Raw genomic sequence first — 27,085 nt, 5'->3', positions numbered from 1 at the left:
CATATTGTTGCCTCAATTTTTCCAGCACCTAATGTATTGTGTTGTAATCTTAAAAAGTTTAGCTGATAACTCCAACCAATTTATATCTTGTCGAATCTACTATTCCGACCAATTTAATTCCAATACACATTAGAAACAACAGAAATATTTTGCAAGTTTATTTACATTAGACAACTAATTGATCACATTTTATTTATTGTTCTATATTGACAAGGTTGTGATGTGCTGAAAACCTGAAATGCCGTAAATAGTTAGGGATTGATATTACTCGACCACACCTTGTAGTTTAAGATATGTAATTTTCACAAATATATTCCTCTGAACGTGAATTGGAGGTCGGAACCCAAGGAGAGCAATTGTTATTAAACTATTTACCCTTGTCTACCCACAAAAACAAAATTATTTACCCTTGTCTACCCATTTATTTTTCTACCCATAAACTATTTACATTTCCTACCCATAATAGGTTTTGTGGGGAAATTTTTCTTTATTCTCCATTTTTTTTGTGTTTCTATGCTTCTTTTCTTTTCTTTTTTCTTTTCTCCTTTTTTCCCTCGTTTTCTTCTTATTTTTTTTCTTTTTTCCTTTTCTAATTTTATTTAACTTATGTTTTTTATATTCTTTTTCTCTTCATAATCTAATTTCATTTACAGTTTTCACTATTTTTTTTATATATATTATTACTAAAGAAAAATCAAATTGTGTACCAATTAAATGTAGTTAATACAATCAAAAAAATATTAACTAACATATGATACCGGTATAGTATATAGCTATACCAACAGGGTATATAAGTGTACGCAAAGAGTTAAAAAAAAATTTAATTCAATTATTAAACTGAAATAATATCAGTTGTCAAAAAAAAAAATTAAAATTCTAAAAGGACCTAATTGTAAGAGTATACCATTACATCATATAGCATACTATAATTTTTTTTTTTTTTGCATTTTGAGTATGCCCCTCACGCTTGGGTAAAAGCTTAAAATAAATTAAAAGGGAAAAGACAAGTGAATTTACGGGTAATAAGTATACTATTATTGTATATTGTATACTATTACAGCATATTGTTACAGTATCTTGCATATTATTACAGTATACCATAACAATATATTGTATACTATAATAGTATACTGTTGCAGTATAACTATATACTCCTATACTATATTAGTATACTGTAGCGGTATACTATTTTGTAAACTATAATAGTATAGTGTTGCAGTATAGCTATATACTCCTACAACATATTGTATACCGTAGTGGTATATTGTAGCTGTGTTCTTCTTCGATTTTCAACTGAAAATTTCGATCTCAATCACCTCAAATCAGCTCCAAACGCTATCAAATTTCAGTATAAAATTCCAGAAGGTACTATAAGCAATATTTAACAGCACCCACTTTGAATCAACATTTTCATGTTAGGAAAGAATTTGGAGTACTTTCTAAATTTTATTTGAATGACTATATTGATGGTCTTCGTTGAGCAGAATCAACCAACTGCGTGTTGGTCCCCTCCTTCAATTTTGAATCATGATACACCATTGAAGCTCTCATTTCATAGTTGTAGACTTTTATACAAAGATTCAGAAGCTCTATTGATGAATGATTAATGGAAAAACGATGTTTGATGAGTTGCATTAGTTCATTTATTTGCAACTTAATTCTCTTTTCAATCATCCACAGGCACAGGCGGAGCTAGACTTTGCTTACTGGTTCAGCCGAGCCGAGTAACTTTTGTTCAAATTTTATATTTGTCTTGTGAAATTCATGGAATATATAGAAATGATTAATTTAAAACCCAATAATTTAAAAGAACTAAAATACTGAATCCATAAACTTCAAATTTTAACTTTGCCTCTGTCTACAAAAGTTTAGCGGCCATCTAGAGAATACATAAGTTGTTTGGAAAATCTTAAAAAAGAAAAAAATGAAGCTTGAGGTAATTTATTCCAAAAGGCAACATCCAACACCGTCACCCATAGGGCATCTCCAAGGGTGCACTATTTTTTACACCAAATTTAAATTTGGTGTAAAATTTAGTATATTTTTGCTCCAATGAAACACCAAATCTTGCACCATTATAGTGCATGGTGCAACACTATTCATCAACAGCAAATTTGATTTATTATTATTTTATTCATCTTTTCATTTTTTTGAACTTTTAATTTATCATTTATTGTGTATATAATTAATTTTATATTAAGATCTTTATAATTTTAATTTTATATCCTATTTTTTTGATATATTAATTTTTGTATATATTATATTTATATAAAATTATAATTTAATTTTATTATTATTATTATTATAATTATATAAAAAGAAATATAACCATTATTTAAAAATGAAAAAAGCAAATGTAAGATATCTAAGGTTGCTAAAATTAAAAGTAAATGTCACACCTCCTTTTTGCGCGCCCGCCCCGAGGGGTAGGATGCGCGGGTGGAGTTTTTCCAATTTAAGTGACAATATTCGAAATGAGATTATTTATTTAATTCAGAGTCGCCACTTGGGAAAGGTTTGGCTTTTGGTGTCTCAAGTCACCGGTTTATCTTGAATCCCAAATCGAGGAAATTTTCGACTTTTCCAAATGAAGTCTGCGAACCAGAAATTCTAAGTAAGGAATTCTGTTGACCCGAGGGAAGGTGTTAGGCACCCTCGAATCCCGTGGTTCTAGCACGGTCTCTTAAATTGTTATAATGGCTAAATATCTGATTTAAATACATGTTGTGTCTTATGTATTTTTATTAAGTTTAAACCGCTTTTATTATTATCATTTATTTTTATAGAATTGCAACGTCCTGAAATTGCATCTCAAACCACGTCACAGTCAATGCACCCGTAGTTGTTAACACATTTTGACTCCGTTGAGACTTGGATTTGGGTCACATCAATGCGCACCCGAATTTAAGAATATGATTTAATTAAGCCGCGCCTAAAGAGTCTAACACGTTATTATTTTTGAGAAGGCCATGAGATTCACTAAACGGCCTAGCCTGAATTCTAAATATTATGATTAGTTGTTGAGGGCCCCGCAGTTTGCATTTTTATTTGGCGAGGCTCGTCTCATTATTTTTTAAAGGATAAACCTATAGTGACTATACTTTATATTAAGTTCGTCTCTAAAATTAAAAGAAAAGGGACGTGCTAATATAAACTATATGCTTTTGCCTAATCCGGATTCTTATCAATTACTGATTAATTATTTACAAAGTGGAGGGATGTCATAACTTGTGAAACATACTTCAATTGGACAAAAAAAATTACGTTCGAGATTGACCCAATGTTATACTTGCGTCCTAACGTTCCTTGAATTGAATTTAACTAGACTTATTGAAGCTGAATTTAAGGGAATTAACCACTATGTCTCGTTACTTGCGGAGGCGTGAATGCGCTTCTATATGCTGCCTAGCGAGTTATGATAAAAGAAAAAACTAAAATGAACAAGGAACATTTGTGTAAGGTGAAAATATTCTATTCTATACATGTCATTCAGTTAAACGGAAATCCAGTCAAAAATCTATACTAATTCTCCATGCCTTCTATGTATTGTATCATTACATTTTGTACTAACAAACAACTATAAACTAAGATGCGAGAGGCTAAACTTGATTGAGTATTATCTAACTAATCTTTCATTACTGAATCACACTAATCAATTTATACAACTGAAGTCAATATATCACAAGCATTACAAAACAGATATCTAAATCTTCTTCAAGAACTCCTTTCATTTCATGCTTTTGAATTGTTACAGTTAACACCAAAGTTGGATTTGAAATGTGTACCTGGAAACACTGAAAATGCAAAGGAGAAGAAGAAAAAGATGGGGAAATCAGCAGCAGCAAGAAACAGAACTAGCAGTAGCAGCAGGGCAGAAATGCAGCAGCAACAGTAAGCAGAATAGCAACAGCAATCAGAACAGCACAACAGAAATGATTCTATTGCGAGGTGGAACTAGAGTTGAAGAAGAGAAAGCCAAATGAAACAGCACACAGTGTGATGGCAACAATACTCCAGACAATCCAATTCCGGGATATACCAAATGCAACAAACACTAACGACAATCTCGATTGAAATTTAGAAGAAGCAACACTGCCTAACGTATTGACAATAGATGAGCTTCAGACAAACAAGACCAAGTTTCTGATTTCCTAATCTGTTTTATCTCTTTCTTGCTCTCTTTCTATTTCTGTCAACTCTCTCTTTTTCTTTTCTATCCTCACAGTGTATGTATTTCTCTTCTGTCTGTATCTCTTTGTATGTATTTCAAGCTTTCTCTTTCAAAACTCCTCCCCGTGTGTGTATTTTTCTTTCCCCCTCTAATTCTGTATCTCCCCCCCACCTCAGTCAGATGTCTGCCCCTTTTATATGCCCTCCTTACCCCTTTTAACAGCCTGTTTTAAACTATCACCATACCCCTCCCATGTGCCTTCCATTTTCAGTTCCACCTTAGCTAATTAAGTATTAAACCCATCAATATTCCCTGGCAGACTTATCTTTCCTATTTTATTAACTAAAAGCAAGTATGGGCAGTAGAATATATCTGACAGCATATGCTGTCAAACCATTTTTAACTCAAAATCCCTTTTATGCAGGAAAACAGGCTGTGCACAAAGCACATGAGGTGCATCAATGCACATGCTGTGCACGAGTGCACATGCCCTCCAATTCAGAGTTTAAACCAAACATCCCTTTTACATTACTGATCCAAATCAACAGCTATAAGTAAGCAAAACTGGTTCTTAATTGATTCAGGTAAAATGTTCAACAGAAGCAAATCGATTTACTTTGTTCAGACAGTTGAAACTAATTGACGACATATGTCGGCTCGACTATATTAGCATTAACATACACAATCGTAGCAAAAAATCAGACATTTAAACAGTATCGATACATGGTTCGAATTATACTGACTAAGCAGAAATACACTCGAGGAGTCAACTAGTCAGTACAAACTTGAAATTCAAACCTATTGCACAACAAATACATATGCCTTATCAGAATATGAGGGGGGGATTCAGACGAACACAGAGGTTCAGGTAAAGTGGATAAACAAAAGTTGATAAAATTAAAACAAAATATGAACAGACTTTTAAAACAAATCACACGGACTAAAACAAGTAAAGGAAAGAAAGCAGACTCACCTTAAAACTTGAAAAGTCAAAAGTTTGAACTCGGATTTGGACAGGCCTTTCTTAAGGCTGAACGGACTTTAATCGAAGTGTTTCTCAGAAGAGAAACACTTCGATTAAGGTCCATTAGACCTTAATCTCTGTGGCTCGGACTGACATGGACCAGTGATGAAGAACTACAAAGTTCCGAAACTCAGATCTGGGATTCATGCTTCCCTGATCAGATTCGGACCAAACCAAGTATGGTTTGGTCACGAGGAGGGTCTGGGGAGTGTCTGGTGTGAAGCTGGGGTTGGTTGGTGTAAACCGAGTTTTGACTCGAATCTTCAAATGAAGATTCGAGGACCTAGGGGATGATTCGAACTAAGCGGTCAACAGGTCTATGTTCAGGGTGGTGAGGGGGTTCTATGGTGTTAAGGTGAAGGTCACCGGCGTTCATGCCGCCGGTTTTCATGGTGGGGGATACAGGGGCGGCTCTAGGGTTTGATGGGGATGAGGTTGAAGACGGAGGCTGGGGTGTCGGATGGGGGGGGGGCAGGGTAAGGTTAAAGGGTTTATATATGGAATGGGTGGGTTGATCTCAGCCGTTGGATCAACTGAAATCAATGGCTTGGATCTGATGGTCTTAAGTGGAACGGTGTCGTTTTGAGGGTAAAGGGTTTTGGGTTGGCCCGGGTGAAAACGGGTCGGGTTCCTTAGTGGGTTGTGGGGAAGTGATCTTGGCCGTTGATCAATCTGAGATCAACGGCCCAGATCACACTGGACTAAAACGGCGTCGTTTGGACGCCCTGGGTATCAGGTGGTCTGGACCGGGCAGGCCTGGGTTTGGGCTGTTTGTTTGGGCCAATTTTGTTAAAATTGGCCCAAGTCCGGAAGGGAAGGGCCCCCTTTTTTTCTCTTTTTTTTTTCTTTTTCTTTTATTATGAAAATACAAAACTAAGTAAAATCAAATTAAAAATAAACACCTAATACAACTATTTGCACACACATTAAAATAATTCAAAACAGGTAACATTAAACAAAACAAAATCACGGACAAAGATGCTTGTTTATGCTTTTCTATTTAAACCATGTTACGGTTCAGATTATGCATGACACGTACACATTTTTTGAATTTTGTTTTAATAAAGTAAATAAATAAAAACGGGCCAAAGTCACAAATAAATCAACAAAGTGCCGCAAGGAAATCCAAAAATTGTACAGCAGGACCAATTTTTATTCTTTTGGAGCGACTGTTGCGCAAAAAACAAAAATCACGTGCTCACAGCTGCCCCTCTTTATTCGGAAACACGAAGAGTTTTCGTGCAAAGATAAAGTGAGCGTGTACGAGCGATTTTTGCCTATGGACCACTCCGTATGAAGCATGTTTTTGAAAGATCTGACCGAATCTTGCTTCAAAGATTTCCTACATATCCTGGGCTAAACAGGAATCAGGTCAATGTAGTTCGAGAAGTTTTGGTAGCTGGGACTACCATGGGATTGCAATGCTTGCCGCTACTGCTGTTGCTGTTGTCACTGCTGCTTCACTGACCGCCTTATTACAACCAAACGAAAATTGGAAACCGAACTAACTACTTATAAGCATGTCAGCTGCTAGTTACAAGATTCCTATCTATGATTCTTTTACGACTTGATCTTGGGTCTTAGCTGATTCTGCTTGTAGACTTTGATCTGAATCTTGATGCTTGCGAGTTGCGTCGACTCGTTTAAACTCTGGGATACTGAGTGAGACGTGATTGGCAGGGTTCAGGACCATAATCCAATGTTGGAGTCAATCCGCCTTCCATCTACTCCGATATCTCGGGACATCTTCTTTCTTTTTCTTCTTTTCTTCGTTGATTCCGAACTGGGACTCATCTCGTGGGTCATTTCGATCCATGTGGCTCGAGGTTAGACCTGCGGGAGAAAACAAACGAACGAAATTTTCTGCCCCAGTTTCACTAGGAAAATTTCGTTAATTATTCGCCAGGAAATTCATAAAATTGATGAAAGAGGATATGCATGCTCAGTTCAGGGTTGGAGCCCTAATACCGACTAGCTGGGGAAAGGTTCAGTTTAGGATTTAAAACCCCGACGCCGAACAAAGGAAGAATTCAGTTTAGGGTGGAAAAACCCTAATGCTGCCTAAAAGGAAAAAGTTCAGTTTAGGGTTTAAAACCCTAATGCTGACTAAAAGGAAAAAGTTCAGTTTAGGGTTTAAAACCCTAATGCTGACTAAAAGGAAAATTCAGTTTAGGGTTTAAAACCCTAATGCTGATTGCATGGAAAAGCTCAGTTTAGGGTTTAAAACCCTAATGTTGGCTGAAAGGGAAAAGTTCAGTTTAGGGTTTAAAACCCTAATGCTGACTAAAAGGAAAAAGTTCAGTTTAGGGTTTAAAACCCTAATGCTGACTAAAAGGAGAATTCAGTTTAGGGTTTAAAACCCTAATGCTGATTGCACGGAAAAACTCAGTTTAGGGTTTAAAACCCTAATGCTGGCTGAAAGGGAAAAGTTCAGTTTAAGGGTTTAAAACCCTAATCCTACCTAAAAGGAAAAAGTTCAGTTTAGGGTTTAAAACCCTAATGCTGACTAAAAGGAAAAAGTTCAGTTTAGGGTTTAAAACCCTAATGCTGATTGCATGGAAAAGCTCAGTTTAGGGTTTAAAACCCTAATGCTGGCTGAAAGGGAAAAGTTAAGTTTAGGGTTTAAAACCCTAATGCTGACTAAAAGGAAAAAGTTCAGTTTAGGGTTTAAAACCCTAATGCTGACTAAAAGAAAAATTCAGTTTAGGGTTTAAAACCCTAATGCTGATTGCATGGAAAAGCTCAGTTTAGGGTTTTAAAACCCTAATGCTGGCTGAAAGGGAAAAGTTCAGTTTAGGGTTTAAAACCCTAATGCTGACTAAAAGGAAAAAGTTCAGTTTAGGGTTTAAAACCCTAATGCTGACTAAAAGGAAAATTCAGTTTAGGGTTTAAAACCCTAATGCTGATTGCATGGAAAAGCTCAGTTTAGGGTTTAAAACCCTAATGCTGGCTGAAATGGAAAAGTTCAGTTTAGGGTTTAAAACCCTAATGCTGACCAAAAGGAAAAAGTTCAGTTTAGGGTTTAAAACCCTAATGCTGACTAAAAGGAAAATTCAGTTTAGGGTTTAAAACCCTAATGCTGACTAAAAGGAAAATTCAGTTTAGGGTTTAAAACCCTAATGCTGATTAAAAGGAAAATTCAGTTTAGGGTTTAAAACCCTAATGCTGATTTCATGGAAAAGCTCAGTTTAGGGTTTAAAACCCTAATGCTGGCTGAAAGGAAAAAGTTCACTTTAGGGTTTAAAACCCTAATGCTGACTAAAAGGAAAATTCAGTTTAGGGTTTAAAACCCTAATGCTGATCGGCTGGGGATAAAGTTCGAGAATACTACATGATCTATTTTTTTTGAGTTTTCTTGTTTTAATAGAAGATAAAAGGGAGTTTTGCGGGAACTTACCTTTTGAGTGAATTCTTTATTGTCAAAATGTTTCTTGTACCCGTGTACCTTCATCTTTGGGCGACACCTGCTTCTTGCACGGTTGTCTTGGATTATACCTGTTTCAACTTTTCAGACAAAGAACAATTGTTAGTTCGGAAATGACGGTCGGTTCGGTGACCTTGATCGTTCCCAATTGCTTTGTTGCGTCTCTATTTCTGTTGCGAAGTCCCGCCACTGATTTGATTCGAATGGCGAAACCTTTAGACTGCTCAGGCTGGTATTTCCGGATTCTGTGATGACTTGCTTCGTTAGGCTCTTTTTTTTTTTTTTTTTGTGTGTCCCGTTTTGCTTGGAGGTTCTCAACGGGGATTTTATTGGAGGTATTTTGTGGGAATTTGTACAAAAAAGGAAGCTCTGTGGGGAATATTTACAAAGTGGATTCTTTGTGTGGATTTTTGTACAATGGGGCATGCTGGGGATTTATTTCAAAGCGGGATTTCTAGGATTTGTTGGGGTAAGCTTGCTGGGGAATTTTTACAAAAGGACTCGCTGGGATGTGCTGGGGAGATTCCCTTTTGTTTTATTATTTTTTTTGTATATTGGGGAGACTCTGTGGGAGATTGTACAATAGAGACTCCATAAAAATATAAGTTCTGTTACTTCCTCTTTTTCCTTTTATATGACAGTGTTTGTTTGGAAACATAACCAAAGTACCCTTTGTGTCTTTTGGTCTACAACATGCCATGTCATTCCTGTAAGAGATTCTCATTTAGGTTCGCAAGCTGGCCAAGAAACCACTGTTCCAAAAAAATAGGACATCATTTAGGGTAAAAATATATACTAAAATTAAAGAGTTTCTAGATGTAGAAATCTAGAAAGGTGGGAATGGATAAAAACGGAAGTGTCATATTAAATATAATGGAGGGAGTATGTGTAGAATACACCTTAGAAATGCGAAGTCATAGGTAGTTGGTATCTGACCTTGTGTAAATGGGGATATCCTAATTACTGCACTCTTGTTGCCAGCACGCGAACCTCTCTACTGCAAGTAATAGAATATTTTATCAATTTCTTCTCTGAGTATACAGGAAATGTAATTTTTCTTTGTTGACTTGTACAAATAAACAGCAATGCAGATCGTGTTAGCTGGTGGGAGCTGATGGTACTGGTATCGCATGCGCACCCATCAGTTGCTACCATGGCTAGAACCCTTCTTTCAGGAGCAACCATTGTGTATAATGGTAACCCCCTGAATGATCTTTCGCTGAATGCCTTCCTCGACAAGTTCATGGAAAAGAAACCAAAACAAAGCACTTGGCATGGTGCCTCCCAGATTGAACCAGCTAAGAAGGTTAGTTGTTATAGATAACAAAGGATATTTACCAATACCACTTTGATTCAGGCTTTAATTGATTTACTCCGTCATTGCTTGCACGTAAGTTTGACGTGATTATTTAATATCTCTTGTTTTATCACATTTATCTTGTTTTTCTTGCAGCTTGACATGCAAGGGCAGTTGATTGGGTCAGAAATTCTCTCCTTGGCTGAAACAGATGTACCCCCTGAGGATCTCGTCTTCCACAAATTCTACGTAAATAAGATGAAGTTGTCGAAGAAGCCTAAGAAGAAAAAGAAGAAGACGTCAGAGGATGAGGCTGCTGAGGAGTTTTTGACTGCGGATGGTAGCGATGTCGAAGATGAGATTGATGAAGAGGCTGCTGATGAGAGTGAAAATGAGGAAATCGACAGCATGTTAGAGTCCGGTGGGATTCCCTTGGAAGCCAACGGTGAATATGATTACAGTGATTTGGACGAGGTTGCTAACGAAGATGATGACGAGTTGCTTGGTGATAACAGCGATGATGAGATGAATGCTCTTCTGGAACATGATGGAGCTGACATTAATTCCGGCAGTGATGATGAAAATGATGCAGAAAAGGCAGATGAAGTTGATGAAGAGGATGTTGTACATCTAAGGAAAAAGAAAAGGAAGTCAGACAAGCGTGCCGGAAAATCCCCGTTTGCTAGCCTTGAAGACTATGAACATTTGCTTAACAAGGACAGCGCAGAAAAGCCCACTAAATCAAGAAAGAAGAGAAAGAGTTCAAATTAAGCATGCCCCTAGTTTACATTAAAGAGTTGCTGATTTTGATAGCCTATTATCACAGATTCTCCCGAGATAGGTGAAGGAACTCTTTATATACCCCATATTCTATTGCGAGGTGGAACTAGAGTTGAAGAAGAGAAAGCCAAATGAAACAGCACACAGTGTGATGGCAACAATACTCCAGACAATCCAATTCAGGGATATACCAAATGCAACAAACACTAACGACAATCTCGATTGAAATTTAGAAGAAGCAACACTGCCTAACGTATTGACAATAGATGAGCTTCAGACAAACAAGACCAAGTTTCTGATTTCCTAATCTGTTTTATCTCTTTCTTGCTCTCTTTCTATTTCTGTCAACTCTCTCTTTTCTTTTCTATCCTCACAGTGTATGTATTTCTCTTCTGTCTGTATCTCTTTGTATGTATTTCAAGCTTTCTCTTTCAAAACTCCTCCCCGTGTGTGTATTTTTCTTTCCCCCTCTAATTCTGTATCTCCCCCCCACCTCAGTCAGATGTCTGCCCCTTTTATATGCCCTCCTTACCCCTTTTAACAGCCTGTTTTAAACTATCACCATACCCCTCCCATGTGCCTTCCATTTTCAGTTCCACCTTAGCTAATTAAGTATTAAACCCATCAATATTCCCTGGCAGACTTATCTTTCCTATTTTATTAACTAAAAGCAAGTATGGGCAGTAGAATATATCTGACAGCATATGCTGTCAAACCATTTTTAACTCAAAATCCCTTTTATGCAGGAAAACAGGCTGTGCACAAAGCACATGAGGTGCATCAATGCACATGCTGTGCACGAGTGCACATGCCCTCCAATTCAGAGTTTAAACCAAACATCCCTTTTACATTACTGATCCAAATCAACAGCTATAAGTAAGCAAAACTGGTTCTTAATTGATTCAGGTAAAATGTTCAACAGAAGCAAATCGATTTACTTTGTTCAGACAGTTGAAACTAATTGACGACATATGTCGGCTCGACTATATTAGCATTAACATACACAATCGTAGCAAAAAATCAGACATTTAAACAGTATCGATACATGGTTCGAATTATACTGACTAAGCAGAAATGCACTCGAGGAGTCAACTAGTCAGTACAAACTTGAAATTCAAACCTATTGCACAACAAATACATATGCCTTATCAGAATATGAGGGGGGGATTCAGACGAACACAGAGGTTCAGGTAAAGTGGATAAACAAAAGTTGATAAAATTAAAACAAAATATGAACAGACTTTTAAAACAAATCACACGGACTAAAACAAGTAAAGGAAAGAAAGCAGACTCACCTTAAAACTTGAAAAGTCAAAAGTTTGAACTCGGATTTGGACAGGCCTTTCTTAAGGCTGAACGGACTTTAATCGAAGTGTTTCTCAGAAGAGAAACACTTCGATTAAGGTCCATTAGACCTTAATCTCTGTGGCTCGGACTGACATGGACCAGTGATGAAGAACTACAAAGTTCCGAAACTCAGATCTGGGATTCATGCTTCCCTGATCAGATTCGGACCAAACCAAGTATGGTTTGGTCACGAGGAGGGTCTGGGGAGTGTCTGGTGTGAAGCTGGGGTTGGTTGGTGTAAACCGAGTTTTGACTCGAATCTTCAAATGAAGATTCGAGGACCTAGGGGATGATTCGAACTAAGCGGTCAACAGGTCTATGTTCAGGGTGGTGAGGGGGTTCTATGGTGTTAAGGTGAAGGTCACCGGCGTTCATGCCGCCGGTTTTCATGGTGGGGGATACAGGGGCGGCTCTAGGGTTTGATGGGGATGAGGTTGAAGACGGAGGCTGGGGTGTCGGATGGGGGGGGGGGGCAGGGTAAGGTTAAAGGGTTTATATATGGAATGGGTGGGTTGATCTCAGCCGTTGGATCAACTGAAATCAATGGCTTGGATCTGATGGTCTTAAGTGGAACGGTGTCGTTTTGAGGGTAAAGGGTTTTGGGTTGGCCCGGGTGAAAACGGGTCGGGTTCCTTAGTGGGTTGTGGGGAAGTGATCTTGGCCGTTGATCAATCTGAGATCAACGGCCCAGATTATACTGGACTAAAACGGCGTCGTTTGGACGCCCTGGGTATCAGGTGGTCTGGACCGGGCAGGCCTGGGTTTGGGCTGTTTGTTTGGGCCAATTTTGTTAAAATTGGCCCAAGTCCGGAAGGGAAGGGCCCCCTTTTTTTCTCTTTTTTTTTTCTTTTTCTTTTATTATGAAAATACAAAACTAAGTAAAATCAAATTAAAAATAAACACCTAATACAACTATTTGCACACACATTAAAATAATTCAAAACAGGTAACATTAAACAAAACAAAATCACGGACAAAGATGCTTGTTTATGCTTTTCTATTTAAACCATGTTACGGTTCAGATTATGCATGACACGTACACATTTTTTGAATTTTGTTTTAATAAAGTAAATAAATAAAAACGGGCCAAAGTCACAAATAAATCAACAAAGTGCCGCAAGGAAATCCAAAAATTGTACAGCAGGACCAATTTTTATTCTTTTGGAGCGACTGTTGCGCAAAAAACAAAAATCACGTGCTCACAGCTGCCCCTCTTTATTCGGAAACACGAAGAGTTTTCGTGCAAAGATAAAGTGAGCGTGTACGAGCGATTTTTGCCTATGGACCACTCCGTATGAAGCATGTTTTTTGAAAGATCTGACCGAATCTTGCTTCAAAGATTTCCTACATATCCTGGGCTAAACAGGAATCAGGTCAATGTAGTTCGAGAAGTTTTGGTAGCTGGGACTACCATGGGATTGCAATGCTTGCCGCTACTGCTGTTGCTGTTGTCACTGCTGCTTCACTGACCGCCTTATTACAACCAAACGAAAATTGGAAACCGAACTAACTACTTATAAGCATGTCAGCTGCTAGTTACAAGATTCCTATCTATGATTCTTTTACGACTTGATCTTGGGTCTTAGCTGATTCTGTTTGTAGACTTCGATCTGAATCTTGATGCTTGCGAGTTGCGGCGACTCGTTTAAACTCTGGGATACTGAGTGAGACGTGATTGGCAGGGTTTAGGACCATAATCCAATGTTGGAGTCAATCCGCCTTCCATCTACTCCGATATCTCGGGACATCTTCTTTCTTTTTCTTCTTTTCTTCGTTGATTCCGAACTGGGACTCATCTCGTGGGTCATTTCGATCCATGTGGCTCGAGGTTAGACCTGCGGGAGAAAACAAACGAACGAAATTTTCTGCCCCAGTTTCACTAGGAAAATTTCGTTAATTATTCGCCAGGAAATTCATAAAATTGATGAAAGAGGATATGCATGCTCAGTTCAGGGTTGGAGCCCTAATACCGACTAGCTGGGGAAAGGTTCAGTTTAGGATTTAAAACCCCGACGCCGAACAAAGGAAGAATTCAGTTTAGGGTGGAAAAACCCTAATGCTGCCTAAAAGGAAAAAGTTCAGTTTAGGGTTTAAAACCCTAATGCTGACTAAAAGGAAAAAGTTCAGTTTAGGGTTTAAAACCCTAATGCTGACTAAAAGGAAAATTCAGTTTAGGGTTTAAAACCCTAATGCTGATTGCATGGAAAAGCTCAGTTTAGGGTTTAAAACCCTAATGCTGGCTGAAAGGGAAAAGTTCAGTTTAGGGTTTAAAACCCTAATGCTGACTAAAAGGAAAAAGTTCAGTTTAGGGTTTAAAACCCTAATGCTGACTAAAAGGAGAATTCAGTTTAGGGTTTAAAACCCTAATGCTGATTGCACGGAAAAACTCAGTTTAGGGTTTAAAACCCTAATGCTGGCTGAAAGGGAAAAGTTCAGTTTAAGGGTTTAAAACCCTAATCCTACCTAAAAGGAAAAAGTTCAGTTTAGGGTTTAAAACCCTAATGCTGACTAAAAGGAAAAAGTTCAGTTTAGGGTTTAAAACCCTAATGCTGATTGCATGGAAAAGCTCAGTTTAGGGTTTAAAACCCTAATGCTGGCTGAAAGGGAAAAGTTAAGTTTAGGGTTTAAAACCCTAATGCTGACTAAAAGGAAAAAGTTCAGTTTAGGGTTTAAAACCCTAATGCTGACTAAAAGAAAAATTCAGTTTAGGGTTTAAAACCCTAATGCTGATTGCATGGAAAAGCTCAGTTTAGGGTTTTAAAACCCTAATGCTGGCTGAAAGGGAAAAGTTCAGTTTAGGGTTTAAAACCCTAATGCTGACTAAAAGGAAAAAGTTCAGTTTAGGGTTTAAAACCCTAATGCTGACTAAAAGGAAAATTCAGTTTAGGGTTTAAAACCCTAATGCTGATTGCATGGAAAAGCTCAGTTTAGGGTTTAAAACCCTAATGCTGGCTGAAATGGAAAAGTTCAGTTTAGGGTTTAAAACCCTAATGCTGACCAAAAGGAAAAAGTTCAGTTTAGGGTTTAAAACCCTAATGCTGACTAAAAGGAAAATTCAGTTTAGGGTTTAAAACCCTAATGCTGACTAAAAGGAAAATTCAGTTTAGGGTTTAAAACCCTAATGCTGATTAAAAGGAAAATTCAGTTTAGGGTTTAAAACCCTAATGCTGATTTCATGGAAAAGCTCAGTTTAGGGTTTAAAACCCTAATGCTGGCTGAAAGGAAAAAGTTCACTTTAGGGTTTAAAACCCTAATGCTGACTAAAAGGAAAATTCAGTTTAGGGTTTAAAACCCTAATGCTGATCGGCTGGGGATAAAGTTCGAGAATACTACATGATCTATTTTTTTTGAGTTTTCTTGTTTTAATAGAAGATAAAAGGGAGTTTTGCGGGAACTTACCTTTTGAGTGAATTCTTTATTGTCAAAATGTTTCTTGTACCCGTGTACCTTCATCTTTGGGCGACACCTGCTTCTTGCACGGTTGTCTTGGATTATACCTGTTTCAACTTTTCAGACAAAGAACAATTGTTAGTTCGGAAATGACGGTCGGTTCGGTGACCTTGATCGTTCCCAATTGCTTTGTTGCGTCTCTATTTCTGTTGCGAAGTCCCGCCACTGATTTGATTCGAATGGCGAAACCTTTAGACTGCTCAGGCTGGTATTTCCGGATTCTGTGATGACTTGCTTCGTTAGGCTCTTTTTTTTTTTTTTTTGTGTGTCCCGTTTTGCTTGGAGGTTCTCAACGGGGATTTTATTGGAGGTATTTTGTGGGAATTTGTACAAAAAGGAAGCTCTGTGGGGAATATTTACAAAGTGGATTCTTTGTGTGGATTTTTGTACAATGGGGCATGCTGGGGATTTATTTCAAAGCGGGATTTCTAGGATTTGTTGGGGTAAGCTTGCTGGGGAATTTTTACAAAAGGACTCGCTGGGATGTGCTGGGGAGATTCCCTTTTGTTTTATTATTATTTTTTTTGTATATTGGGGAGACTCTGTGGGAGATTGTACAATAGAGACTCCATAAAAATATAAGTTCTGTTACTTCCTCTTTTTCCTTTTATATGACAGTGTTTGTTTGGAAACATAACCAAAGTACCCTTTGTGTCTTTTGGTCTACAACATGCCATGTCATTCCTGTAAGAGATTCTCATTTAGGTTCGCAAGCTGGCCAAGAAACCACTGTTCCAAAAAAATAGGACATCATTTAGGGTAAAAAGATATACTAAAATTAAAGAGTTTCTAGATGTAGAAATCTAGAAAGGTGGGAATGGATAAAAACGGAAGTGTCATATTAAATATAATGGAGGGAGTATGTGTAGAATACACCTTAGAAATGCGAAGTCATAGGTAGTTGGTATCTGACCTTGTGTAAATGGGGATATCCTAATTACTGCACTCTTGTTGCCAGCACGCGAACCTCTCTACTGCAAGTAATAGAATATTTTATCAATTTCTTCTCTGAGTATACAGGAAATGTAATTTTTCTTTGTTGACTTGTACAAATAAACAGCAATGCAGATCGTGTTAGCTGGTGGGAGCTGATGGTACTGGTATCGCATGCGCACCCATCAGTTGCTACCATGGCTAGAACCCTTCTTTCAGGAGCAACCATTGTGTATAATGGTAACCCCCTGAATGATCTTTCGCTGAATGCCTTCCTCGACAAGTTCATGGAAAAGAAACCAAAACAAAGCACTTGGCATGGTGCCTCCCAGATTGAACCAGCTAAGAAGGTTAGTTGTTATAGATAACAAAGGATATTTACCAATACCACTTTGATTCAGGCTTTAATTGATTTACTCCGTCATTGCTTGCACGTAAGTTTGACGTGATTATTTAATATCTCTTGTTTTATCACATTTATCTTGTTTTTCTTGCAGCTTGACATGCAAGGGCAGTTGATTGGGTCAGAAATTCTCTCCTTGGCTGAAACAGATGTACCCCCTGAGGATCTCGTCTTCCACAAATTCTACGTAAATAAGATGAAGTTGTCGAAGAAGCCTAAGAAGAAAAAGAAGAAGACGTCAGAGGATGAGGCTGCTGAGGAGTTTTTGACTGCGGATGGTAGCGATGTCGAAGATGAGATTGATGAAGAGGCTGCTGATGAGAGTGAAAATGAGGAAATCGACAGCATGTTAGAGTCCGGTGGGATTCCCTTGGAAGCCAACGGTGAATATGATTACAGTGATTTGGACGAGGTTGCTAACGAAGATGATGACGAGTTGCTTGGTGATAACAGCGATGATGAGATGAATGCTCTTCTGGAACATGATGGAGCTGACATTAATTCCGGGCAGTGATGATGAAAATGATGTAGAAAAGGCAGATGAAGTTGATGAAGAGGATGTTGTACATCTAAGGAAAAAGAAAAGGAAGTCAGACAAGCGTGCCGGAAAATCCCCGTTTGCTAGCCTTGAAGACTATGAACATTTGCTTAACAAGGACAGCGCAGAAAAGCCCACTAAATCAAGAAAGAAGAGAAAGAGTTCAAATTAAGCATGCCCCTAGTTTACATTAAAGAGTTGCTGATTTTGATAGCCTATTATCACAGATTCTCCCGAGATAGGTGAAGGAACTCTTTATATACCCCATATTGTTGCCTCAATTTTTCCAGCACCTAATGTATTGTGTTGTAATCTTAAAAAGTTTAGCTGATAACTCCAACCAATTTATATCTTGTCGAATCTACTATTCCGACCAATTTAATTCCAATACACATTAGAAACAACAGAAATATTTTGCAAGTTTATTTACATTAGACAACTAATTGATCACATTTTATTTATTGTTCTATATTGACAAGGTTGTGATGTGCTGAAAACCTGAAATGCCGTAAATAGTTAGGGATTGATATTACTCGACCACACCTTGTAGTTTAAGATATGTAATTTTCACAAATATATTCCTCTGAACGTGAATTGGAGGTCGGAACCCAAGGAGAGCAATTGTTATTAAACTATTTACCCTTGTCTACCCACAAAAACAAAATTATTTACCCTTGTCTACCCATTTATTTTTCTACCCATAAACTATTTACATTTCCTACCCATAATAGGTTTTGTGGGGAAATTTTTCTTTATTCTCCATTTTTTTTGTGTTTCTATGCTTCTTTTCTTTTCTTTTTTCTTTTCTCCTTTTTTCCCTCGTTTTCTTCTTATTTTTTTTCTTTTTTCCTTTTCTAATTTTATTTAACTTATGTTTTTTATATTCTTTTTCTCTTCATAATCTAATTTCATTTACAGTTTTCACTATTTTTTTTATATATATTATTACTAAAGAAAAATCAAATTGTGTACCAATTAAATGTAGTTAATACAATCAAAAAAATATTAACTAACATATGATACCGGTATAGTATATAGCTATACCAACAGGGTATATAAGTGTACGCAAAGAGTTAAAAAAAAATTTAATTCAATTATTAAACTGAAATAATATCAGTTGTCAAAAAAAAAAATTAAAATTCTAAAAGGACCTAATTGTAAGAGTATACCATTACATCATATAGCATACTATAATTTTTTTTTTTTTTGCATTTTGAGTATGCCCCTCACGCTTGGGTAAAAGCTTAAAATAAATTAAAAGGGAAAAGACAAGTGAATTTACGGGTAATAAGTATACTATTATTGTATATTGTATACTATTACAGCATATTGTTACAGTATCTTGCATATTATTACAGTATACCATAACAATATATTGTATACTATAATAGTATACTGTTGCAGTATAACTATATACTCCTATACTATATTAGTATACTGTAGCGGTATACTATTTTGTAAACTATAATAGTATAGTGTTGCAGTATAGCTATATACTCCTACAACATATTGTATACCGTAGTGGTATATTGTAGCTGTGTTCTTCTTCGATTTTCAACTGAAAATTTCGATCTCAATCACCTCAAATCAGCTCCAAACGCTATCAAATTTCAGTATAAAATTCCAGAAGGTACTATAAGCAATATTTAACAGCACCCACTTTGAATCAACATTTTCATGTTAGGAAAGAATTTGGAGTACTTTCTAAATTTTATTTGAATGACTATATTGATGGTCTTCGTTGAGCAGAATCAACCAACTGCGTGTTGGTCCCCTCCTTCAATTTTGAATCATGATACACCATTGAAGCTCTCATTTCATAGTTGTAGACTTTTATACAAAGATTCAGAAGCTCTATTGATGAATGATTAATGGAAAAACGATGTTTGATGAGTTGCATTAGTTCATTTATTTGCAACTTAATTCTCTTTTCAATCATCCACAGGCACAGGCGGAGCTAGACTTTGCTTACTGGTTCAGCCGAGCCGAGTAACTTTTGTTCAAATTTTATATTTGTCTTGTGAAATTCATGGAATATATAGAAATGATTAATTTAAAACCCAATAATTTAAAAGAACTAAAATACTGAATCCATAAACTTCAAATTTTAACTTTGCCTCTGTCTACAAAAGTTTAGCGGCCATCTAGAGAATACATAAGTTGTTTGGAAAATCTTAAAAAAGAAAAAAATGAAGCTTGAGGTAATTTATTCCAAAAGGCAACATCCAACACCGTCACCCATAGGGCATCTCCAAGGGTGCACTATTTTTTACACCAAATTTAAATTTGGTGTAAAATTTAGTATATTTTTGCTCCAATGAAACACCAAATCTTGCACCATTATAGTGCATGGTGCAACACTATTCATCAACAGCAAATTTGATTTATTATTATTTTATTCATCTTTTCATTTTTTTGAACTTTTAATTTATCATTTATTGTGTATATAATTAATTTTATATTAAGATCTTTATAATTTTAATTTTATATCCTATTTTTTTGATATATTAATTTTTGTATATATTATATTTATATAAAATTATAATTTAATTTTATTATTATTATTATTATAATTATATAAAAAGAAATATAACCATTATTTAAAAATGAAAAAAGCAAATGTAAGATATCTAAGGTTGCTAAAATTAAAAGTAAATGTCACACCTCCTTTTTGCGCGCCCGCCCCGAGGGGTAGGATGCGCGGGTGGAGTTTTTCCAATTTAAGTGACAATATTCGAAATGAGATTATTTATTTAATTCAGAGTCGCCACTTGGGAAAGGTTTGGCTTTTGGTGTCTCAAGTCACCGGTTTATCTTGAATCCCAAATCGAGGAAATTTTCGACTTTTCCAAATGAAGTCTGCGAACCAGAAATTCTAAGTAAGGAATTCTGTTGACCCGAGGGAAGGTGTTAGGCACCCTCGAATCCCGTGGTTCTAGCACGGTCGCTTAAATTGTTATAATGGCTAAATATCTGATTTAAATACATGTTGTGTCTTATGTACTTTTATTAAGTTTAAACCGCTTTTATTATTATCATTTATTTTTATAGAATTGCAACGTCCTGAAATTGCATCTCAAACCACGTCACAGTCAATGCACCCGTAGTTGTTAACACATTTTGACTCCGTTGAGACTTGGATTTGGGTCACATCAATGCGCACCCGAATTTAAGAATATGATTTAATTAAGCCGCGCCTAAAGAGTCTAACACGTTATTATTTTTGAGAAGGCCATGAGATTCACTAAACGGCCTAGCCTGAATTCTAAATATTATGATTAGTTGTTGAGGGCCCCGCAGTTTGCATTTTTATTTGGCGAGGCTCGTCTCATTATTTTTTAAAGGATAAACCTATAGTGACTATACTTTATATTAAGTTCGTCTCTAAAATTAAAAGAAAAGGGACGTGCTAATATAAACTATATGCTTTTGCCTAATCCGGATTCTTATCAATTACTGATTAATTATTTACAAAGTGGAGGGATGTCATAACTTGTGAAACATACTTCAATTGGACAAAAAAAATTACGTTCGAGATTGACCCAATGTTATACTTGCGTCCTAACGTTCCTTGAATTGAATTTAACTAGACTTATTGAAGCTGAATTTAAGGGAATTAACCACTATGTCTCGTTACTTGCGGAGGCGTGAATGCGCTTCTATATGCTGCCTAGCGAGTTATGATAAAAGAAAAAACTAAAATGAACAAGGAACATTTGTGTAAGGTGAAAATATTCTATTCTATACATGTCATTCAGTTAAACGGAAATCCAGTCAAAAATCTATACTAATTCTCCATGCCTTCTATGTATTGTATCATTACATTTTGTACTAACAAACAACTATAAACTAAGATGCGAGAGGCTAAACTTGATTGAGTATTATCTAACTAATCTTTCATTACTGAATCACACTAATCAATTTATACAACTGAAGTCAATATATCACAAGCATTACAAAACAGATATCTAAATCTTCTTCAAGAACTCCTTTCATTTCATGCTTTTGAATTGTTACAGTTAACACCAAAGTTGGATTTGAAATGTGTACCTGGAAACACTGAAAATGCAAAGGAGAAGAAGAAAAAGATGGGGAAATCAGCAGCAGCAAGAAACAGAACTAGCAGTAGCAGCAGGGCAGAAATGCAGCAGCAACAGTAAGCAGAATAGCAACAGCAATCAGAACAGCACAACAGAAATGATTCTATTGCGAGGTGGAACTAGAGTTGAAGAAGAGAAAGCCAAATGAAACAGCACACAGTGTGATGGCAACAATACTCCAGACAATCCAATTCCGGGATATACCAAATGCAACAAACACTAACGACAATCTCGATTGAAATTTAGAAGAAGCAACACTGCCTAACGTATTGACAATAGATGAGCTTCAGACAAACAAGACCAAGTTTCTGATTTCCTAATCTGTTTTATCTCTTTCTTGCTCTCTTTCTATTTCTGTCAACTCTCTCTTTTTCTTTTCTATCCTCACAGTGTATGTATTTCTCTTCTGTCTGTATCTCTTTGTATGTATTTCAAGCTTTCTCTTTCAAAACTCCTCCCCGTGTGTGTATTTTTCTTTCCCCCTCTAATTCTGTATCTCCCCCCCACCTCAGTCAGATGTCTGCCCCTTTTATATGCCCTCCTTACCCCTTTTAACAGCCTGTTTTAAACTATCACCATACCCCTCCCATGTGCCTTCCATTTTCAGTTCCACCTTAGCTAATTAAGTATTAAACCCATCAATATTCCCTGGCAGACTTATCTTTCCTATTTTATTAACTAAAAGCAAGTATGGGCAGTAGAATATATCTGACAGCATATGCTGTCAAACCATTTTTAACTCAAAATCCCTTTTATGCAGGAAAACAGGCTGTGCACAAAGCACATGAGGTGCATCAATGCACATGCTGTGCACGAGTGCACATGCCCTCCAATTCAGAGTTTAAACCAAACATCCCTTTTACATTACTGATCCAAATCAACAGCTATAAGTAAGCAAAACTGGTTCTTAATTGATTCAGGTAAAATGTTCAACAGAAGCAAATCGATTTACTTTGTTCAGACAGTTGAAACTAATTGACGACATATGTCGGCTCGACTATATTAGCATTAACATACACAATCGTAGCAAAAAATCAGACATTTAAACAGTATCGATACATGGTTCGAATTATACTGACTAAGCAGAAATGCACTCGAGGAGTCAACTAGTCAGTACAAACTTGAAATTCAAACCTATTGCACAACAAATACATATGCCTTATCAGAATATGAGGGGGGGATTCAGACGAACACAGAGGTTCAGGTAAAGTGGATAAACAAAAGTTGATAAAATTAAAACAAAATATGAACAGACTTTTAAAACAAATCACACGGACTAAAACAAGTAAAGGAAAGAAAGCAGACTCACCTTAAAACTTGAAAAGTCAAAAGTTTGAACTCGGATTTGGACAGGCCTTTCTTAAGGCTGAACGGACTTTAATCGAAGTGTTTCTCAGAAGAGAAACACTTCGATTAAGGTCCATTAGACCTTAATCTCTGTGGCTCGGACTGACATGGACCAGTGATGAAGAACTACAAAGTTCCGAAACTCAGATCTGGGATTCATGCTTCCCTGATCAGATTCGGACCAAACCAAGTATGGTTTGGTCACGAGGAGGGTCTGGGGAGTGTCTGGTGTGAAGCTGGGGTTGGTTGGTGTAAACCGAGTTTTGACTCGAATCTTCAAATGAAGATTCGAGGACCTAGGGGATGATTCGAACTAAGCGGTCAACAGGTCTATGTTCAGGGTGGTGAGGGGGTTCTATGGTGTTAAGGTGAAGGTCACCGGCGTTCATGCCGCCGGTTTTCATGGTGGGGGATACAGGGGCGGCTCTAGGGTTTGATGGGGATGAGGTTGAAGACGGAGGCTGGGGTGTCGGATGGGGGGGGGGCAGGGTAAGGTTAAAGGGTTTATATATGGAATGGGTGGGTTGATCTCAGCCGTTGGATCAACTGAAATCAATGGCTTGGATCTGATGGTCTTAAGTGGAACGGTGTCGTTTTGAGGGTAAAGGGTTTTGGGTTGGCCCGGGTGAAAACGGGTCGGGTTCCTTAGTGGGTTGTGGGGAAGTGATCTTGGCCGTTGATCAATCTGAGATCAACGGCCCAGATCACACTGGACTAAAACGGCGTCGTTTGGACGCCCTGGGTATCAGGTGGTCTGGACCGGGCAGGCCTGGGTTTGGGCTGTTTGTTTGGGCCAATTTTGTTAAAATTGGCCCAAGTCCGGAAGGGAAGGGCCCCCTTTTTTTCTCTTTTTTTTTTCTTTTTCTTTTATTATGAAAATACAAAACTAAGTAAAATCAAATTAAAAATAAACACCTAATACAACTATTTGCACACACATTAAAATAATTCAAAACAGGTAACATTAAACAAAACAAAATCACGGACAAAGATGCTTGTTTATGCTTTTCTATTTAAACCATGTTACGGTTCAGATTATGCATGACACGTACACATTTTTTGAATTTTGTTTTAATAAAGTAAATAAATAAAAACGGGCCAAAGTCACAAATAAATCAACAAAGTGCCGCAAGGAAATCCAAAAATTGTACAGCAGGACCAATTTTTATTCTTTTGGAGCGACTGTTGCGCAAAAAACAAAAATCACGTGCTCACAGCTGCCCCTCTTTATTCGGAAACACGAAGAGTTTTCGTGCAAAGATAAAGTGAGCGTGTACGAGCGATTTTTGCCTATGGACCACTCCGTATGAAGCATGTTTTTTGAAAGATCTGACCGAATCTTGCTTCAAAGATTTCCTACATATCCTGGGCTAAACAGGAATCAGGTCAATGTAGTTCGAGAAGTTTTGGTAGCTGGGACTACCATGGGATTGCAATGCTTGCCGCTACTGCTGTTGCTGTTGTCACTGCTGCTTCACTGACCGCCTTATTACAACCAAACGAAAATTGGAAACCGAACTAACTACTTATAAGCATGTCAGCTGCTAGTTACAAGATTCCTATCTATGATTCTTTTACGACTTGATCTTGGGTCTTAGCTGATTCTGTTTGTAGACTTCGATCTGAATCTTGATGCTTGCGAGTTGCGGCGACTCGTTTAAACTCTGGGATACTGAGTGAGACGTGATTGGCAGGGTTTAGGACCATAATCCAATGTTGGAGTCAATCCGCCTTCCATCTACTCCGATATCTCGGGACATCTTCTTTCTTTTTCTTCTTTTCTTCGTTGATTCCGAACTGGGACTCATCTCGTGGGTCATTTCGATCCATGTGGCTCGAGGTTAGACCTGCGGGAGAAAACAAACGAACGAAATTTTCTGCCCCAGTTTCACTAGGAAAATTTCGTTAATTATTCGCCAGGAAATTCATAAAATTGATGAAAGAGGATATGCATGCTCAGTTCAGGGTTGGAGCCCTAATACCGACTAGCTGGGGAAAGGTTCAGTTTAGGATTTAAAACCCCGACGCCGAACAAAGGAAGAATTCAGTTTAGGGTGGAAAAACCCTAATGCTGCCTAAAAGGAAAAAGTTCAGTTTAGGGTTTAAAACCCTAATGCTGACTAAAAGGAAAAAGTTCAGTTTAGGGTTTAAAACCCTAATGCTGACTAAAAGGAAAATTCAGTTTAGGGTTTAAAACCCTAATGCTGATTGCATGGAAAAGCTCAGTTTAGGGTTTAAAACCCTAATGCTGGCTGAAAGGGAAAAGTTCAGTTTAGGGTTTAAAACCCTAATGCTGACTAAAAGGAAAAAGTTCAGTTTAGGGTTTAAAACCCTAATGCTGACTAAAAGGAGAATTCAGTTTAGGGTTTAAAACCCTAATGCTGATTGCACGGAAAAACTCAGTTTAGGGTTTAAAACCCTAATGCTGGCTGAAAGGGAAAAGTTCAGTTTAAGGGTTTAAAACCCTAATCCTACCTAAAAGGAAAAAGTTCAGTTTAGGGTTTAAAACCCTAATGCTGACTAAAAGGAAAAAGTTCAGTTTAGGGTTTAAAACCCTAATGCTGATTGCATGGAAAAGCTCAGTTTAGGGTTTAAAACCCTAATGCTGGCTGAAAGGGAAAAGTTAAGTTTAGGGTTTAAAACCCTAATGCTGACTAAAAGGAAAAAGTTCAGTTTAGGGTTTAAAACCCTAATGCTGACTAAAAGAAAAATTCAGTTTAGGGTTTAAAACCCTAATGCTGATTGCATGGAAAAGCTCAGTTTAGGGTTTTAAAACCCTAATGCTGGCTGAAAGGGAAAAGTTCAGTTTAGGGTTTAAAACCCTAATGCTGACTAAAAGGAAAAAGTTCAGTTTAGGGTTTAAAACCCTAATGCTGACTAAAAGGAAAATTCAGTTTAGGGTTTAAAACCCTAATGCTGATTGCATGGAAAAGCTCAGTTTAGGGTTTAAAACCCTAATGCTGGCTGAAATGGAAAAGTTCAGTTTAGGGTTTAAAACCCTAATGCTGACCAAAAGGAAAAAGTTCAGTTTAGGGTTTAAAACCCTAATGCTGACTAAAAGGAAAATTCAGTTTAGGGTTTAAAACCCTAATGCTGACTAAAAGGAAAATTCAGTTTAGGGTTTAAAACCCTAATGCTGATTAAAAGGAAAATTCAGTTTAGGGTTTAAAACCCTAATGCTGATTTCATGGAAAAGCTCAGTTTAGGGTTTAAAACCCTAATGCTGGCTGAAAGGAAAAAGTTCACTTTAGGGTTTAAAACCCTAATGCTGACTAAAAGGAAAATTCAGTTTAGGGTTTAAAACCCTAATGCTGATCGGCTGGGGATAAAGTTCGAGAATACTACATGATCTATTTTTTTTGAGTTTTCTTGTTTTAATAGAAGATAAAAGGGAGTTTTGCGGGAACTTACCTTTTGAGTGAATTCTTTATTGTCAAAATGTTTCTTGTACCCGTGTACCTTCATCTTTGGGCGACACCTGCTTCTTGCACGGTTGTCTTGGATTATACCTGTTTCAACTTTTCAGACAAAGAACAATTGTTAGTTCGGAAATGACGGTCGGTTCGGTGACCTTGATCGTTCCCAATTGCTTTGTTGCGTCTCTATTTCTGTTGCGAAGTCCCGCCACTGATTTGATTCGAATGGCGAAACCTTTAGACTGCTCAGGCTGGTATTTCCGGATTCTGTGATGACTTGCTTCGTTAGGCTCTTTTTTTTTTTTTTTTTTTTGTGTGTCCCGTTTTGCTTGGAGGTTCTCAACGGGGATTTTATTGGAGGTATTTTGTGGGAATTTGTACAAAAAGGAAGCTCTGTGGGGAATATTTACAAAGTGGATTCTTTGTGTGGATTTTTGTACAATGGGGCATGCTGGGGATTTATTTCAAAGCGGGATTTCTAGGATTTGTTGGGGTAAGCTTGCTGGGGAATTTTTACAAAAGGACTCGCTGGGATGTGCTGGGGAGATTCCCTTTTGTTTTATTATTTTTTTTTTGTATATTGGGGAGACTCTGTGGGAGATTGTACAATAGAGACTCCATAAAAATATAAGTTCTGTTACTTCCTCTTTTTCCTTTTATATGACAGTGTTTGTTTGGAAACATAACCAAAGTACCCTTTGTGTCTTTTGGTCTACAACATGCCATGTCATTCCTGTAAGAGATTCTCATTTAGGTTCGCAAGCTGGCCAAGAAACCATTGTTCCAAAAAAATAGGACATCATTTAGGGTAAAAAGATATACTAAAATTAAAGAGTTTCTAGATGTAGAAATCTA

General features: G+C 37.2%; 2 protein-coding genes across 2 annotated transcripts; both read left to right on the top strand.

The window, feature by feature from the left end:
- Positions 1-9,677: 9,677 nt before the first annotated feature.
- Positions 9,678-11,133, top strand: LOC142166326 (protein SLOW WALKER 2-like). Its single transcript, XM_075225316.1, has 2 exons — positions 9,678-9,925; positions 10,073-11,133. Exons 1-2 carry the CDS (start codon positions 9,734-9,736, stop codon positions 10,685-10,687), a joined length of 807 nt encoding a protein of 268 aa, XP_075081417.1. The 5' UTR covers positions 9,678-9,733; the 3' UTR covers positions 10,688-11,133.
- A 5,049-nt stretch (positions 11,134-16,182) lies between these two features.
- LOC142166541 (protein SLOW WALKER 2-like) lies at positions 16,183-17,632 on the top strand. Its single transcript, XM_075225925.1, has 2 exons — positions 16,183-16,776; positions 16,924-17,632. Exons 1-2 carry the CDS (start codon positions 16,585-16,587, stop codon positions 17,341-17,343), a joined length of 612 nt encoding a protein of 203 aa, XP_075082026.1. The 5' UTR covers positions 16,183-16,584; the 3' UTR covers positions 17,344-17,632.
- Positions 17,633-27,085: the final 9,453 nt, after the last annotated feature.

Source organism: Nicotiana tabacum, chromosome 11 (assembly GCF_000715075.1).
Source record: "Nicotiana tabacum cultivar K326 chromosome 11, ASM71507v2, whole genome shotgun sequence".
Taxonomy (NCBI): domain Eukaryota; kingdom Viridiplantae; phylum Streptophyta; class Magnoliopsida; order Solanales; family Solanaceae; genus Nicotiana; species Nicotiana tabacum.
Note: the sequence above shows the minus strand (reverse complement) of the source record. Positions and strands in the feature narration are given on the sequence as shown.

Excerpts from the sequence above, each read along its gene's own strand:
- LOC142166326 (XM_075225316.1), top strand. The coding sequence starts at position 9,734 with ATGGTACTGGTATCGCATGCGCACCCATCAGTTGCTACCATGGCTAGA. Across the intron at positions 9,926-10,072 it reads AGATTGAACCAGCTAAGAAG|CTTGACATGCAAGGGCAGTT; the intron begins GTTAGTTGTTAT and ends TTTTTCTTGCAG.
- LOC142166541 (XM_075225925.1), top strand. The coding sequence starts at position 16,585 with ATGGTACTGGTATCGCATGCGCACCCATCAGTTGCTACCATGGCTAGA. Across the intron at positions 16,777-16,923 it reads AGATTGAACCAGCTAAGAAG|CTTGACATGCAAGGGCAGTT; the intron begins GTTAGTTGTTAT and ends TTTTTCTTGCAG.